Source organism: Drosophila suzukii, chromosome 3 (assembly GCF_043229965.1).
Source record: "Drosophila suzukii chromosome 3, CBGP_Dsuzu_IsoJpt1.0, whole genome shotgun sequence".
In the NCBI taxonomy this organism is placed as follows: domain Eukaryota; kingdom Metazoa; phylum Arthropoda; class Insecta; order Diptera; family Drosophilidae; genus Drosophila; species Drosophila suzukii.
This window is the reverse complement of record NC_092082.1, coordinates 87,105,628-87,124,340: the sequence shown is the minus strand read 5'-3', so window position 1 is coordinate 87,124,340 and position 18,713 is coordinate 87,105,628. Positions and strand designations below refer to the sequence as shown.

Genomic DNA, 18,713 nt, shown 5'->3' with positions numbered 1-18,713 from the left:
GCTGCATATTTGCAATTTATCCTTTATGCTTTAAAATACCAAAAATATCATTTGACTTAAAAAGGTAGATTAAGTACTCCTCAAAACAATTTTTCCTATATGGTCATTTATAATTTGAACATGATATGATATAACAGGATCATATGTTCAACCCTATTTAAGCTTATAGCTCAAAATATTCAGGAATTATTGGTACTAGAGCTTGGTATGTTTAAATTTATGGGAACGATAAAATGCAGAGCATTATTAATGTTTAAGACAGAAAACATTCAGGGCTTATTGGATACAGAAATCATTCTATTAATTTGTATAAAAAATAGTTCATTACATTTTCTTTACTTTCCAATTATTAGTTTCATTCAAAACACCTTATGGTCCTTTTAAGGATTTTTTAATGGTAACAATCCTTACTCTATGATATTATCTTTAGTTCTTTAGAATAAATGTATACTTGGAGGATTCCCGGACTTCTTAAGCGATTTTCAGTGTTGAAAATAGAAAACGAGTGATAAGGTTAGCTTAACCTAAGGTTAAAGTTGATTTTAAATGAAACCAGGGCATTAGATCTTCGGTATAACCCTGAAAATTATTTAGTTTTCCATCGCATTGATTGTTTTCTTTGTTGTGGCTGCCGCCGCCTCACTGCCCCCCTGTCCCCTTCCTAATCCTTCGGTGGCCAGCAAGCAGGAAAATTGACAATTGCGCACCTGCTTCATTTTCTTGTGCGGCTGCCGCCGAACGGCAAGCGGTCAACAACAATGCCACTGCCAATGCCGCGGCATCGTCTGGTTAATGGCATTTAACGGTCACCAAAATGCCCGCTGTGTAGCAGTAAACTTTCCCAAAAAAACACAATAATAATAATAGATAAATAGCTAAAGAAAATACGAAAAAAAAACCATAAGGAAAAACTATATATTTATGTGGCCATCGAAGGCTGGCTTATGGATAATTTTAATGTGGATACCGGAGTTACATTGTTGGCTCCGACAATTTGCATAATGCTAGGGAAATATCCCTGGGCCGGCATAAATATTTCATAAATTGCATAAGCCGCCGCGCATTTGCTCTAATTGTATGCTAATTCGGCCATGCCCCAAATAAATCAAAGCCAGTTGAGTGAGTTATGATCGCGGATTTCTTGGCTTTTTTGCAGCAGCTGGCCCGAGCATCGAAATCGGCATCCTTTGTTAGAAGGCCGGTCCTAATTAAAAACTGCTTATGGGGGCCTATCAAACGGCCATCACCGTTGGCCAATTAAGCTCGGCTGGCCAACGGAAAATATACGAAATGAACTTGACCGCAAGATCAACGAGCCGTTGATGAAGTTGTTTTGATAACAACAACGGACTTTAAGGCCCGGCCCTGCCTTAGAAAACGTGCGCAATTTATCTAAATCAGTGCAGCGAAAAAGAGAGCTCTCCTTTGCCCTCCAAGTCACTTGACAATTGGCATGGTATCTCTAGGATAGCAGTGCTCCCAACTTCTCCTACTCCTCGTGGCCAAGAGATAAACATCATAAATGCATTGAAATGTCATTGCCAAGTTGTGCTATCAGTCGCTACCAAAAACAGCAAAGTCGGCGATGGCGATAATAACCAGAAGAAGTACATACATATGGTTGAGTATAGTTATCCCGAATCGATGGGCACGGCCTCGTCCGAGGGATCTGAATCTATACCGTTACCCTTTATGCAATTACAAGTACGTGCAATTGCAATAGCAATTGCAATTGCAGTGGAGCTGCTTAATTAGAGGTAGTGAAGAAAAGCAGGAGCCAGCGAGCACTTGACTGCTCCGCTGACTGACTGATGATTATTTATCACCGTCGTGAGTCGTGCGACAATGACACGAGATAGCCTGAGGACCAGAGGAAACCTGGAGCTATAGATGTGGCCCAAAAGCCAGCAGCATCGTTAGCAACATTTTGTCTGCCACCAGACTGACTGACACTGGCTGACTGCCCCTTTGCCATCCATCCATCCATCCATCCTTACAGACAAACATACATAAGATCGGCCAATGGACACCTGGACGGACTGACAAACAGACTGGCCGGCCGGGCACTCAATCTTTCAATTTGAACTGCACTTCAATCAGTTCGGCTCAGTTCACTTCGGTTCAGCGTCATCATTTTGGGCTGACGTTCTGTGAGAACGAAATTAGTTTCCAATCAGAAGAAGCGCCTTCTATTCGCCCATTACACTGGAAATAAATAGTGATTTACTAGGCATTTTAATGGTAAATTATAGGAAGTTTAGTTGGGAGTAGATCATTAGTAATATGGGAAAAATTACCTTGGGAGATTTAAAACCAAACCGAGTTTTCTAATTTCCTTATTTCCTGATACTGTAATATTGCCTTACCCTTTAGAACTGAAATGTCGTAAACGATAACTCCCCTGATACGGTTGGCAAAATATTGAATAACATATAATTTCCATCCAAATCGAATTGGTTTCACTGATTATATACAATAATACAACCTACTCTTATACCCACCCATCATAAGGGCACTGAAACCCAAGCCATGTGGATTAATCTCATCCTTTGCGCATTGCTTTGCGGAATCTTTCTGCCAACCCATGTAGATACTCGTAAAAGAAGTCCAACGGGTGCAGATATCAATATAAAACGCGTAACGAAGATTGGATCTTTCGAAATTAAGCAGGGTAAATCTGGTGCATAAAGTTCAGCCATAGTTACTATATCTATTGATTAATTTGCAGAAAGATGTCTGTTCACACCTAGTTACGGAACGTGCAGAAAGGCCATCAAGGTTTTTGGCTATAACCTTATGAGCAATCGTTGCCTGGAATACCTTTATAGCGGATGCGGGGGGAATCCTAATCGCTTTGCCAGCGAACAAAAATGTCGGGCCGCTTGTTTAGTGGTTTCCAAGAGGACAACCGTTCCGTCAATAGACTATTATGGCTAATAACTTCAAAACAATCTTAATCAAATTGGTTTTAGGAAATACTTTAATGGCAGAACTTGAGAGCATTAATAAATTGTTACATTTTTCGGACCCCACCCCATAGCGATATGCCCGATAAGCGTTGCGCTATATTAGTGCATAACTAATGCCCAATTCCCAACCAATTTGTTCTATGCGGAAGTTGAGCGACCGCAAGTCGCGCACTCAATGCAGCGGAACTAAACCATTAACGCCTCAAAAGCGCACCATACTCGAACATTCTAATGACTTTATTATGAGCAATGCAGGGCAGAGATACTCTGGGGCAGCACAAACACTATGTGGCACCATGTAGTCATAAGTTGTTGCAGTTGATGTTGCTGCAGCAACTGCAGTCGCAGCAACTGCTGCACCCACCCAAGCAAATGTGACGTCAGGGTGCGGCGTAGTCATCGCAGATCGGTCGGCGGCTTGGGGCCTTTCAAGTGTGCAGTTAGCTGAAATGAATACCAGACCGAACCCGAACCCAAACCCAAAACCGAGATCGGGGCATGACAGTACGTATATCAGTTGACGTTTCTCGGCTGGCGTTGACAATTATTTATGGTAATAAACAGTTCCGCTAAAGCCTGGCTGGCACTCTGCTCTTCTATCGCAGACACTAAATCCCAAGATCCGAAAATATTCAAAGCCCACATAATGCGCCTCTAATTGCTACGAAGTCGATGTGTTACAATAACCATAAAACGTAACGATTTTCACAATTGAAATGATCCCCACACGAAACGAGGGGTAATAATATATGCATATGTATTTGCATCCGAAGGGGGAAGGCAAAAAAAAACAGTTCACAATTTGTAAGGCAACCAAAGTTCGGTTTCATTGTCAGCCAGAAATGGCTAAAAAATGGCAAAACAAATGGCCGGTGTCTCATTAATGCCACACAATGGTGGCAGCCAACGGCGTCCAAAATATGCAACATTCATCAATCACACAGCAAGCGAGCGGAGCTGACCCAAGCTGATGTACACTGCAAATAATATATAGTATTAAGGTCCATCTAATATAATTTTTCTGTGCCCTAAAAATATATATTATTTAATCCCATGCTTATAGTTCTAAAATTAAATGAAAAGATAACATATTAAGATAACTTTAACTTTGGATTTCTCAATGTCAAGTTAACCTTTGACACTCACCTAAATTTCTGATTCTCCAGCACTTTTCCAGATTTAATGACCGTTAAATAAACATCATGGTTAGGAAACGAATATGTGTTCCCCCAAACAATTCATATAACTTCATGTGAACTTTCTCTGAAAAATCACACACTTTATCCGTAACTTGACATTGAGAAATTTTATCATAAGCTCTGTAAAATTCTACGATAAGAAAATGATTGCCTAAAAACAATGCATAAACCTAAAAACAATATAAGATATAAATATGTATAACTTCATGTTAACATTCTCTGACAGATATCAAAATATAATTTTAACATGACATTGAGAAATCGATCGTAAACTGTGTTATATTAAAAACATTGCCTTAAAGAATCTAAAAAGAACTAATATAAATACTAAAACTATGTATTATAATTTTTTATTAAACATTTTTTTACGTGTAAACTGAACGGAGCGTGGCGCACTCCGCTGGCCAGCAAATGAGAATGAGTTCACGCGCTGCACTTGAGGTCGAAAATGGACACTGGACGGGCGACGGACCGACTGTGTGCGGATTGATTTGCTTGGCGCATTTTCAAGTCAATTACACATATTTGTGGCATTTGCGGCAATTGAGTATGAAAACTCATGCGGTGGGTCGTTCGGACCAGTCGTAGGTGTTGGCCGTCTGTCTATTTTATTTGTTTGTGGCTCGGTTTGTTTGCCAGTGTGCGAATGTGGCATGCCACAACAACTCGCCGCATGTGTCCGCCCACAAAACGGAGTTTATTTTTTCGGGGCTGACCAAGTGAGTCACGTTGGCAGTCGGGCGAGCCACAGAGTTATTTATATAGTCATAACTCATGTCCCAGTCACATTGCACAACGGTCACGAGGAACACGGTCACCAAAGGGTTAAGCGGAGGCTATTATCAAAACAGATGATGGGAAATGATGCAAGCAAATGCAAATATTTTAGTAAAACTGAAAATGCTAGTTATAAACGAATTAAAATACCTTATAAGGTCTGTTTGGTTAGGAACATAAAATATGTCTATTTTATAATGACGATCCTTAAAAACTTATTTTATGATAAAAGGACTTAAACCAAAAGATAAAAAATTCTTCAGTAATCATAAAAGTGGGTATAAGTAATAGAAACATTTACCAAGGTGTTAAGTGCGGGTTCTTATCAAAACAGCTGATGGTGAAAGCTCTGGCCAGCCAAACACAAACCAAAGCTTGAACCCACAACAAATGTGTGATAAGAAAGCTCAACAAGGCGCATGCGTGATTTTCGGAGAGCGAGTGAAATGCCAGCGAAAGCTCAGTAACAACCACAAGTGATGGGCTGAAGGGCGCCAGAGAAAGGGGTTCCACAAAAAGTTACTCATATTTTGTTTACTACATGTTACAATTGTGTTTTTTTTTTTGGTGGGTAGCCGGGTACGACTACGTGAGAAATTTCAGTTGAGTTTGGGAACTTCGTGGGGACTGCGAAATATGAGCTTGTAACTGTGGGAACTGGTCACATTTCCGTGGAGGAAAGTGTTCGCAGAGCAAATGGGGCAGGCAATTAAATAGTTTATTTGTTCATGAAATTATGTAAAAATAGAAACTATGAAAAAACTATACTACACGAAAATATAATATTAATGACTCTGGCAAGGGAGAGTCATTTTAATATCTGAAAGCATTGTTTTGCACCAAGGTTTGTAAAAACTTACATTATTGACCTTATAATTTGAAAGCATTTCTTGTATACAATTTTATTATATTACACCAAGGTTGATAGAAATTTACATTATGGACTCTATAAAAAGATGTAATAAACTATAATAATAACTATAAAATAAATAACGATTGTAAAAAAATAAACAAGTATTTTTGCTTAAAATTTACAGATACTATAACCCTTTTCACGGTTAGTTAGGTGAGATAAAAATAAGCCGAGAACAGTAACTGCAGTTAGTTATAAATCCCCGTGAAAAGCAAGTACTTCAAGATAAGTTTTAAGAAACACCGTCCCACTTATCTAATCGCCTCTGTTTACACATGGGTAAATATTCCTAATTGCGGCGCCCCGAGATCTGCCAGAGATATAAACCAGATCCATTCCGGCCATTTGTCGGTGGCATTCCTTGCACAGATCATTAATCAGCCGATCGAGCCGATCGGTAACTCAATCCGCTGCATCTCGAAGACAGAACATTTTTGTTTATTTAAAGGCGTGTTCCCTTCCATATATGCTGCATTCCATGCTTTGCCCAGCGATTGCAACTACCTATTTTTAATACAATATGCTCTCCCGAGAGATGTATCTTTCGGTCTCTCTGTACTGACTGTGCGTCTGTCAGTTTCGCACATGAAAATACGTAAACAAAAGCGTATTATCGCCCCCCGATAAACAACAAACAAAAATGTATTTGTTCTCTCAAGCACTCTCTCTATATCTCAATATATATATATTATTTTCAGACTCAATGCTCAACGAATTTTCTCCGCTCATTCGCCCGCATTGTGAGAAGCAAAACAATCAAGTGAAAGCGCTGAAATTGTATTGTGGTTGGGCCGCAGCTCATAAACAGAGAAAAAATCAAAATCGGAGAAAAACTTTCGTCGGATACGAAACACAGAGTGCACAAGAGCAAAGTGCACGGCGCACGGCGGAGAGAGAGTGCCAAGTTCCCAGTGCCAAGTGGTATATGGTATGGTATCTGGGAATTACATTTTACGGAACTAACGCAGACCCCGGGGCCCCGAACTCAGAGACAGAGTCAGTCGCACGCGAGAGTCGCTGACGGGCGGAGTACAAAATCGGAATTAAAAAAAAAAAATAAAGAAATAAAGTCGGAGACGAAAAACGGAATAGCAGACGGAAACTGAATCCCCATTCGGGAATCTCAAGCGGTGGGAAAAATGTGCTAGAGAAGATGTGCGAGGTTAAGGCGACGACAACGACGACGACGAAGGCCCATAAATCGCAGCGGAATCAAATGAGTTTTATTCAATCAACGAAGAAAGTCCGCCCACCAACGGAAGTGCTATATATATAGAGTCTACGAGTCTACGTACGACATCCCAAATAAACTTTTAGCGAAAAGGTAAAAGCGAAAATTGTGCTATAGAAAATGTGTGTGTATATGGTAGTACACGCCTTTTAAGTGCACTAAACGAAATGCCAGTAACGAAATGTGAGGATGAGAACCCCCCATCCGTCTATATATGCAAAGGGTAAACTGAAAGACGGGAAATACAATTTGCCAGACAAATGGTTTTCTAGTTATGGAAGTAAAACCAATGGGGAATGCCAGCTAGGGTCAACATCCTTTGACCCAATTATGGCTTAGGAACTGCACAATCTCTGCTGCCAATTGGCAATGCTGGCTTCTGTTTTGTTGTTGTGCCCTGGTGTCAAGCCGTTTATAATGTGGCTCAATTTCCGTTTGCCTTTCTTTGGGCCTGGCCTAAACGCATCCCCAGTAATAACCCCGAACATCCCCTTTCCCCTCGTTTGGGCTTTACTGCTGACACGCCTCAGAGTTTTGCAAGCGAAAAATTATGAATAGCTTGGGGGAAAGGATGATGGTGGGGTTCTGGGGCTTGGTTAAGGACTCTGGGGGCTAAGGACTTTGGGGCGGGGGTTCGGGAGTAGTTGGTGGTGGGCGCGGCAGAGCAGGCGCACTCCTCGCAACCGAGAGAGTTGCTCTCTCTACCTCTCTTCTAAACTCTCCAGACCCTTTCCTTACCCCCAAGGATGTGCCTAACCTACCTTTTGTTGAATTTCATAGTATGTAGTAGGATAAACGATATACGCCTCAGTGTGAGTGTGTGTAAAATCGGTGGGGGAGTGTGTGTAAGCAGGTGATTATCTGTTGCCGTCGTGTATTTATCTCATTGAAGCATTCAAAAGTGGAATGCAGCCCGCTTTAAGGCGCCTACAACGTGCTTTATCATGTTATATGGAAAAGTCCTTAATGTCAGGACTATGGGCGTTATTCCCTGGAATATTTTCCCTATACCTCTGATCATTCAACAAGTGACTGATTCCAATCAATACATATCATAATATACGTATTGCAAAAACTGTGTTAATTTTTTCTGACGTGTCAATCTTGTTATAATATCTGTTTATAAATAGAAAACACTTGTATGGTGACTAAAGGAATAAATTGCTTACTGGGAATTACGGGGTTTATCGTTGATTTATTTTTGAATTTCATGAGTGAACGTTTCAAAGGTTGTAAAAAAGTTAATTTGAGCAAATCAAATGGTTTACCCCATTGTTTTTATTCAGACATATTTTAACAGGGCAGCTCGTTGCTCAAGGGGAAATTTTCATATTGCTTCCATGCTTAAGAAAATCTAAAAAGAAGATAATAATTTCCTCAATTTAATTTCATATGTCTCTCTGAATTCCTACAACTTGTGTTTACTGTCACATCATCTCTAGACATTACTGGCATTATCTGCATCTCGTAGAGCTTACTGGTGTCATATCACGGAGTACAATTTCTGTCCCATGGTTTATGTGTGGAATGTGTCACGTACATATCAAAGATACTCGAAGATATATTCCAGCGCGTGAGAAGCACTTCATCAGGAGCAAAGCTCCACTCGACACCCTCTGACCCACCAATCCCGCCACCACATCACCCACTTTGCACCACCCACCCACCAGACGGCTCCTCCAGCCACCCATCTTATTGTGCAATTTTTTTAATGGCAAAACCCTCTGTCGATTGAGAGCTGCGCGTGAATGGGTGGCTGGGTGGTCGGCTTAAATGGAAAGACGGGCTAAAAGTCATTAGGGCTAAGAGGAGAAAAGGCGACCCGCAAAGGCCTGCGAAGCCACAAAGCCGAAGGCGTTTTAATGAAGCACACTTGACAGTCATAATTCATTTGCAGCAAATCAACTCAGGGCGGACAGACAGACAGCAAGACAGTGTCCCCTTCCAGAGTTTAGGGGTTGTCTTAAAGCGATTAAAAGTGCAGGGAAGTCCATTAATGGGAACCCATTAGCACACAGGAAGAAAACAATGTTCTACAACTAAAAAGGGCTGAGTTCCTGGGGAGTAATTATAATCAAGGAAAGTCATTTTTAAAATGATGGTTGAACGAAATTTATAGTAATTGTTGTATAGCTATGCATATATCTTAATACTTTATATACATGTTGTATATAGACTTTTGATCAATAATTATCAAAGTATGGCAGACCCTGGAAACATAATAACACCATCTTTAATTAATTATTTATTATTATTTATTATTTAATTATTATTTTCTGGGTGTTCCTTGTTCTTATATGGATTTCTTATGAGTTATATTATGAGTAAAGCACAAGTTACCACAGACAGATATATATATAATAAATTTTACATATTTATCTAAAAATATTTATATGTTTTTTAACATCTTTAATTTTCTTTGCAGCCTTTTCCTACCATGGGCAAGGATCAGGAGTTCCTGGAGGCGGCGCGCAATGGCAACATCTCGCACATCGAGAAGGTTCTCACGCAGAAGGCCAAAAGGGCAGGACCGTTGGCCAGTTTGCGTCGCGGCACTGGGGTTAATTTCCAGGATAGTGGTGGCTCCTCGGCTCTGCATCATGCCTGCCTTAATGGCCATGAGGATATAGTGCGTCTGCTGTTGGCTCACGAGGCCTCGCCGAATCTCCCAGACTCCCGGGGATCTTCGCCACTCCATTTGGCCGCCTGGGCTGGGGAAACAGAGATTGTGCGACTCCTGCTGACGCATCCCTATCGACCGGCCAGTGCCAATCTGCTGACCAAGGATCGGGAGACTCCACTGCACTGTGCCGCCCAACATGGACACACTGGAGCCTTGGCCCTGCTGCTGCACCATGATGCGGATCCCAATATGCGCAATGTCCGTGGGGAAACCCCTCTGGACTTGGCCGCACAATATGGCCGACTGCAGGCGGTTCAAATGCTGATACGTGCCCATCCGGAATTGATAGCTCATCTGGGCGCAGAGGCTGTGGAAAGGGGTACACCATCGCCCTCGTCGCCGGCATCCCCGAGCAGAGCCATCTTTCCGCACACCTGTCTGCATTTGGCCAGTCGAAATGGCCACAAAAGCGTAGTGGAGGTCCTTTTGTCCGCCGGAGTCAGTGTGAACTTGCTAACTCCCTCGGGAACTGCCCTGCATGAGGCATCTCTCTGCGGCAAGGAGAGTGTGGTCAGGACTCTACTGAAAGCAGGCATTGATTTGTCCGCCACCGACAACGAAGGACGCACAGCTCTGGATATACTGCGTGAATTTCCACCGCATGTCACCAAGCACATTGTGGCTGTGATCAACAGTACGTATGCGTAATATGGTTTCCTCGTTCATTTCGCTCATTTACTAGAAGAATGAAAAATAACATTTTTAGATAAACGAGTTTAATGTTTTCAAAAACCCTATGTCTTTCTGGAAAGCTATAAAACATAAATTTATAACACAAAGAACAGTTCTTTATCACACATAAAAGGCAGATCAGTCTTCTAGGGAATGAGAGATATAGTTTATTGATTGTTATGTCACGCTTTATTTTTATACAACTTGTATTTCAATCCACCGCAAATTTCAGTCCCCTTTATTTATCAATGCAAAGTATATATACACAAAGTTGGCACAATTTATACGTACGCCAATAAATGCAAAGTCTGACGGAGATAACCACAGGTCTTGAAGTGAGCTGGAATCTTAAGTCTGATTAACTCTTAAGTAACCACATAAGAATGCGTGTTTACCCCTGAGGCTCTGTATACATTTGTAATTAAGTGCAAATATCTGTATTTAACCTACTGAAGATATTATATTTTTAATTTTTTTTTCCCGCAGACCATCTTTTTATTTCATAATTTTTGTATTTATCTATTCTATTTCATACTAGTTTTTTTTAAGAATCTTTTATAGAATCTTCCTTTAAATATCCATTTCATTTTAATATTTTTTCCCTCCAGACTTTCGTAACCAAATGGACACGGATGAGGGCGACGAGGTGATCTACAGGCAACACTCGGGACCACCGAATTCCGGGCGTGGCCAGAGCAAAAACCATTCGCAACAGCAGCAGGCCCATAGCAACCACTACCATTTTAACTCCAATAACCACTTGCTGAACCACTCGCACTCCATGCAGCAATCTGGATACAGTAAACAGCGGCTGAGTGCGGGAAATGGTGGTCCCTACAACGGGGGAAAGTCCTTGGACAGTGCTCTCCAGCCGGAGGATCGTTTCTACCAGGATCTCAATGCACACTCCCCACTGCATAGTCAGAAGTATGTAGAGCTAAATTATGTATGGGTATATTAAACTTGTATAATACCTTCATTAGTGATATGGGTGGTGGCTACAGTGTGAGTCCCTCCTCATCGCTGAGCAGCTTTGAGCCGGCTTCGGTGTCACCAAGATCCCGATGTTCCACTGGTGGTCTTGGTCAGCCCATGCAGATGAGTACTTTTGCTCCAGCTGGACCGCCCAAGAAGCCACCAAGGCGCAATCTCTCCGTCTCGCCAACCCACGCAGGTCCTGGCCAGCAGTTCAGCTACAGCTCGCCATCCAGTCAGAGCCAAAGTCAGAGCCATGGACATGGTTATGGTCAAAACCAGGTGCGCCGCCAACCGCCCAGCGATAGTCCGTACTCCCATCAGAGCCATGGAAGTGTGGGCGGTATGAGTTTTGATGAAACACAGCTAAGGGAACGACAGCGGAGTGATCGTCTTTATGCCAGTGCCCGGCAGAGCACAAGATCTGCTATAGCCGGTGGAATGAGCCTGAGTTCGAGTAGTAAGTTCTGGAGAGGATTCCACATCATATCCAGCTAACACCTCTCTTTACAGATGACATGCTGGACCGCCAGTGCAGCAGCTCGGAACTGAATAGCGAGACGAGTGTGCCCAATTCTAGTGGGGATTCCCCGGCCACCAACTCTATGAAGCGACCAATTCCAGCTCCTCGAAGTGCCACCACCAAGCTGTCCAAGGAACTGCTGAAATCTGCAGAAAATGCCACCCTGAAGTCATATAACCCCAACCGAAAACTCAAGCGCAATCGGAACAGCAGGTGAGCAAACAGTAAAATTAAAATTAAACGATCTAATTAAAACTAAACAAGCACCGACGCACAATATAAAACTTAGATAGACAGATAATTCCTTTCGAACTCTTTGGTTGTCCTTCTTGAAACTCAACATTTTGTATTGCTTAACAGTTTAAAAGAGGCATTAAAAATGTTAATTAAGATCCATATATTTTTTTGTAGATTTAAATAGCTTCCACATAAACGCAAACCTCTTATATAGCATTAACGGTAATTTTAATTTCGACGCCATTATAAAACACGGCTAGGTGACCCAAATAATTATATGGCTTTTAAAGAGCATGTTGCCAAACTTTAAGTAAATAAGTGTAGTTTAGTTATAGTTAACTAAAAGTGCTACTAAAATAAAGTGGAATATCAAATTAGCGTTAAACCAAGCAAAGACTAATTGCTATACAACTATTTGAGTTTCTTGGGGAATTAAATCGTGTTATTGCATACATAATTAAATTATTAGCGTTTTAAGAGAAACCAAATAAGTTTTTAATACCATTTTTTTAGTAGGGCATATAGAAAGAAGTAGAATATTTGGATTAAATTAGGATGCATAACTTTTCACATTTAGTTAGTTGCTGTTTCGGAAATTAGTATCTCAATGTAATGTTAGGTTCTAGTCCCAACTTATAGGTCAGATAACAAAGTATAACTTTAACGTGATATTGAGAAATCGGTCTTAAAAGTAGCATTTAACCGGTAGTAATCAGATATTTCATATATTTCCAGTGGTGCAAATGCGGCGGCCAAATCCAACGGTGGCGACGAGAACTGCGAGGCCAAACAGCAGATCCCCAGCAGTCCCACCCACTACAAGCAGCCGCCCACGCCGGATCATCCACCGCCGAGCTCCAGCCAGGCGGAAAGGACCATCCACGAGAGGATTCGACCCCTTAGCCAGGAGTACAAGCGTCGTTCCGCTCTGCTCCAGCTTCAGGCGGCCCAGCAACTGATGATCGAGACGGGCTCCTCGCCATCGAAACTGCTGCCTACGCTGAGTACCCCTGGCTATGATTACGATGATACGGTGACGGTAATTCCCCATTGTCCAGCTCCCTCCTCTGGATCCCTGAGCTCCAGCATTTCGTGCTCGGATCACAGTCTCTCCCATTCCACCGACTATGTGGAGGAGTTTGTCAGCGATGTGCCCTTCGCTGGTCTGCTAAAAGGAGCCTCCCAGCAGCTCAAGGAGCAATCGGAGGTGCAGTTAAAAATCCAGGAGGAAGTGGAGGGCAAGCCACAGCAAACTCTGCCCAGAGTGCGTCCACCCATTCCCATCAAGCCGGCGGTGCCGGAGCGAAAGTTCGTCAAGCCACCAACAACGCCAACCAATCAGCCAGTGGAGGCCAATGGGAATTCCTCTGGCGAGTTAGCAATTAAGCCACCAAGATCACCCTCGAAATCTCCTACCAAATCCTCTGGCAAATCGCCAGCTAAATCTCCCGCTAAATCTCCCGGAAGTGGCCAGTCGGCAGCCAGGAATTCCATAAATCTCCTGAGTCCCTTTAATGCGGAAGAGGCGCGCAAAAAGATCTCCGAGATTATTGAGAACTTTGGCAGTGGCATCCTGAACACCAGCATCACGCCCACCCACGACATCGAGCTGGACTTTGAGGACATGGAGGTGCCCAACGAGCGAAGGGAATTGGCCACACGTCTTCGCACTGCAGGATTACTTCACCTGGAAAGGATGCTGTTCGAGAACGGCTATGATAACTACAAGTTTGTGGTGAGTCCCCTGGTTGAGGATTTATTTGTTAAAGAAGGAACTTATTGTAGTGGTTTTCTCTCTTAGCACAATGTCTTTGAGGAGCCCGATATTCCCCTATTGCACATTCCCGAACGGGATGCAGCCAAACTTCTGCGTTTTGTCCAGAGTCTGCCGCCGGCGGAGTTCCAACCGCAGGTGCCGCTCAAGACGCAGCAGGAAAACAAGCAGACCGGAGTGGCCACTTTGCAGCAGTGGCTCAACACCATTGCCCTGCCGGAGTACCTGGAGTTCTTCAAGTGAGTAGTACTATATTTATAAAGGTTTTTCTATATAAAAACAGAAAAAAGTACCAAGATCAACAAGATATTCACAGAGAAATTAACAAGTAAACCTTACACCATTGAACAAATGTTAAATTGATATTGAAATTTGTATGGAATTATATCATTCAATTTTTTTCTTTCTTTAAATCCTTTAAAGTCCCATGAACACTGATATTTATGAATATTATCTTTCCAGCAAGCACTTGTACAACACCATCGAGAGCGTGTGCGGGGTGTGGGATGTGGAGCTGCAGACGGTGCTGGAGATCAACAAGCTGGGCCACCGGAGGCGCATCCTGCAATCACTGGCCTATATACGCCAGATGCGCGATAGTGACTCCAAGTCGCTGAAGACGCCACTGGGCGAGAACAACGAAACCAATCAGCTGACAACGAATGGCAATGGAACCGTTAGGGAGGCTCCTCCAAGGATACCCGCCAATCCAGTGCATCATCGCAACTCCATCACGGGTTATCGCAAGAGTCGGTAAGATATGATATATCGATATAGGAAACGCCCTTCTCTAATCTTAATAATTTTGGTATTTTTAAGACCTGCACCTCCACCACCGGCTCCACCAGCTAGAAAAGCAGCCGCTTTGCAAATTAGGGCTCCTTCGGAGCTACTGCTGGGTCTTCCGGCCAATCTACGGACCACCGAATGGCGCCACTCGGCGCAGACTTTGCTCAACGAGCACATTAATTACGAGGTTCAAGTAAGTTGATTCTAAAATTACATCTGGAAGAAAATATTACAAATTTAAAAGGGTTTTTCAAGATTGTTCCATACTTTCCTTCATTACTGAAAAACGCGAGTTCTTAAGTTTCATAAAATGACAACTTTTTTGTTACGTTTTAAAACAGAATTGAATTTTTTTTACTCTTTATGTTTCAGTACCTCGGCTCAACGGTTGTGAAAGAACTACGCGGCACAGAGTCCACTAAGAAGTCCATACAAAAGCTGAAATCCTCAGCTGAAGGTGAAGGCAAATCGGGGTCACCACTCTCGTTGGCGATTTGTCATCGCGGAGTGGAGTTCAACGATGTGAGCAGTAAGGTAAGAAATCTGAAATTCCGATTTTTTTTAGGAACATAAAAATATAAACTCCTAAAATTATGTCATAATTTTTAGCGCACTATTTGCGAGCACGAGATTCAGAACATCAACTGCGCCTGCCAGGACTCGGAGGATTTGAGGCACTTTGCCTATATAACCAAGGAGCAGGACCTGCACTACTGCCATGTTTTCCTGGTCCAAAGCACAGTGAGTACACTTACGAATGCTATAATATTTAATATGTAATTTTCATAATATTTAATCCCACCAGGAACTGGCCAGCGAGATTATCCTGACTCTGGGACAGGCCTTCGAGGTGGCCTATCAACTGGCACTGCGCGATGGCATCTCCACCACGCCGGCTCTTCTCCTGGACAATGGAATGCTGCAGGGCGAGTACTGTGGCGGGAAATAGAGCCAGGACCTGGCCCCAGGAAAGCAAACACCGCCGACACCAACGGCACCACTCAGGCCAGGTCACAGTCTCAGTCGCAGTCACAGTCGCAGTCACAGTCGGAGTCGCAGCCTATGCGCCAAACTATTTTGCCTCACCAACTATGGGGCTCTGTTCAAGTTGTAGTTAGAGGGCTTTTTTGTATGGCAACTAGTAGTTTGTAGTCCTTACGCATTTGACTTTTATACGAGCGGGAAAGGGGGTTTTTTCTAATTATTTAACTATTCGTATGGCCAAAGAACAAATAACAAACTACAAACGAAACGAACAAAAAGACTCACAATCAACAAAAGGCACAATTTTTTTCCATTTAAGAGAAATGCACCAAACAAATATGAAGGCTTTATTAGAGCTTCACAACTTCCAAACAAAACAGAAAGCTTTCCTTTCCAATCGACTTTATAATTAGATCATTTTGCAAAGAACAATTATCATTAGACCATTTTGCAGGGGTAACAATTGCATCCCTATTCCAAAAATAAACATATTAAGGTATTGCATTTATGTGGTAACAAAAATCAAGTAAACTTGACGATATAAAACAATAGTAAATGAAAATGTTTTAGCAAATTTTAAAGAGATAAACAAATGAGAGGAAAATCATGTTTGGCGTACGAGCGAAGAAATTAAAAATATATTGGCTTATTAAACAATTTTATTAATGTTGAATGCTAAAGGCAGAGAATTGAATTGAAAAAGAAAGAGCAATGCAAAATCATATCCCGCATTCGTGAAGATCTATAACCTATTGGCTAATCACATTTACTATATATTATACATATATACATACGACTAACTCTAATATTGATATGTATGCGTGTTGTTATATAATTTTTAATTGAATATTTAAGCGAATCGAATGAAATCAAAGGACAGACAACGCATCAAGTTATAAGCAAATTATTGCTTACAAAATCGTAAAAATGAATTGAGGTTTTTTAATATGTTTTTTGAGAATACTTTACGACATTTTCAGAAGAAAAACTTTTAACTAGTCCCTTAGTTGTTATGTAAGCATTTATCAAATCAATTGTGTACTTGCATTTACTCGATTGTAAAATATTTTTTGTTTAAGGCCAGGCCTTGTTGTTATAGCTTTCAGTTTTACTTGGTTTACGTAGAATATTACTTTGAATTTATACCCTAAAGAACCTTCTCTATCGATGTACGCGAACGCTTTAAATGTTAGCCTGCTTGTGGTACAACAGATTCCATTAAGTACCTACCTACTCAATACAAAATCGAAGATAATTACAAATTAAACTCATCTTAATCCATTTTCTCTGGGCAGCAGTTTGTTATGCCATAGACACGCACACGGAAAGTAAATCAATTTTATTAAACTATATATACAAAGTCGTACTCAACCAGCCTAGCCCATAACTAAAGAAATTTAATAAAACCCATAAATATATATAGACGGCATGCAAAGTTGTGACAACAAAAATTCAAAATTTTTAAGTGTTTATCCAAAAAATATGATGGAAAGAATGAGCAAAAACTGGAAAATGAAGAAAAATAATAAATAAATACATAATTAACTCAGGCCACAAGTAGTTTAACTCTTTTGCGGGGTCAGGCGGCAATTTAAACGCCTCGTGATGTCAATTAAGGCCCACTTTCCCACAGGCCACGGGATCTGGGGTCCAGAGAGAAGACTAGGATTGGTCGGAGGGGAAAACCTCGATCAGTTACACAAAGGCTAACGCGTAAATGCGAATTTAATGTGAGCCGGTTTGCGAAGCGGCGCGATGTCTTGTTGGTTTTTTATACGGCTAAATGCGTTAACCATTTGATCATGCGAATATTAATTGGCATCGGGCCAACACCGAAGCGCAGCTCGGGCCTAATGTTGTTGGCCAGAAAGAGCAGAGCCTGCGTCAAATGCGGCCAGACATCCGATATGCGCAGATTCAGCCAGAATGACGACGTCTTCACCATGGACTTTACATTAAAACTTAAAAATAAGTCGTTGTGTTCTTATAAAAACAAAAAAAAAGTATTTTACCAAAAATATATATATAATTTTAATAAGTTTTGATATAAAAACAAGTTTTAGTAAACTATGATGGAAGTAGAACATTGTTTTTTGATTGACTGGTACGTTTTGATCAAAGAAAGAAGTATAGAAACTATCAACTAAAAATCCGAAAAATTGGTATTACCCTACATCATTATTATAGAGACCTCTAAATGCAAAATAAGGATTTTATGGTATGTTAAACTGGATAACTTGGGAAATAATAGTGAAAATTTGAATATCCAGTTAAACATACCACATAATATTTTTGAAAACCGTCGTGTCACGTGTCCATCTCTGGGCGGCTGCATTTGATGCCTCATCTTGCGCTTAACGGTTTAAATTATTGTCTCCCCGTCTCACTCGCGTGCAATTTGTGGCGCGCAGCTTATCACAATTTCATTATTATTATTATTACTATAGCTCTAGCTATTGCCATGGATATATGCCATAGGATAGTCAGCATCAGGGGATCCCCTCTCATTGGCCATTTCTCCGTCTGTGCGTTTATTTGTAATTGAAATTGCGTGACTTTATTCTTTGATTTCGCTATTGGCCATTGCCATTGCCATGGCCATTTCGCTATTGCGATTGCGATTGCCATTCTGGTAATGTGCTTTTTGCGTACGAGCGGCGAGTCAACCTGTAAACTTGCACATTTTGCCCCCTCGTCGGTGATTTATGCCTCTAACGGCGCACAATAAAGCCCAGAGAAAAGAAAACAAAATACTTGGCTGGCAAACAAAAACTTTTCAGGTGAGCTTTCGTTTCGCTACTGCCAATGCTGTTGGCCTGGTCCAAATGCCAGCAAGCAACGAATATTTGCCCAGCCCTTGACAATCTCAAGTTCCGCCCCTGGGGGAGTATGTGTTCCGAGAGCGGTGTTATATGGGTATACATGGAAGTGGAAGTGGAAGTGGTGGATGTGTATGTGGATGTGGATGTGAGCCAAGCTGGTGGGAA

General features: G+C 41.7%; 1 protein-coding gene across 1 annotated transcript; it reads left to right on the top strand.

Moving 5' to 3' along the window:
* Positions 1-5,768: 5,768 nt before the first annotated feature.
* LOC108015826 (ankyrin repeat and SAM domain-containing protein 1A) lies at positions 5,769-17,276 on the top strand. Its single transcript, XM_036818489.3, has 13 exons — positions 5,769-5,789; positions 6,557-7,182; positions 9,515-10,406; positions 11,053-11,371; positions 11,428-11,879; positions 11,933-12,155; positions 12,915-13,914; positions 13,981-14,192; positions 14,416-14,706; positions 14,773-14,935; positions 15,115-15,276; positions 15,352-15,483; positions 15,548-17,276. The coding sequence occupies exons 3-13, from the start codon at positions 9,527-9,529 to the stop codon at positions 15,689-15,691; spliced, it is 3,978 nt and encodes a 1,325-aa protein (XP_036674384.3). The 5' UTR covers positions 5,769-5,789; positions 6,557-7,182; positions 9,515-9,526; the 3' UTR covers positions 15,692-17,276.
* The last annotated feature ends 1,437 nt before the right edge of the window (positions 17,277-18,713 follow it).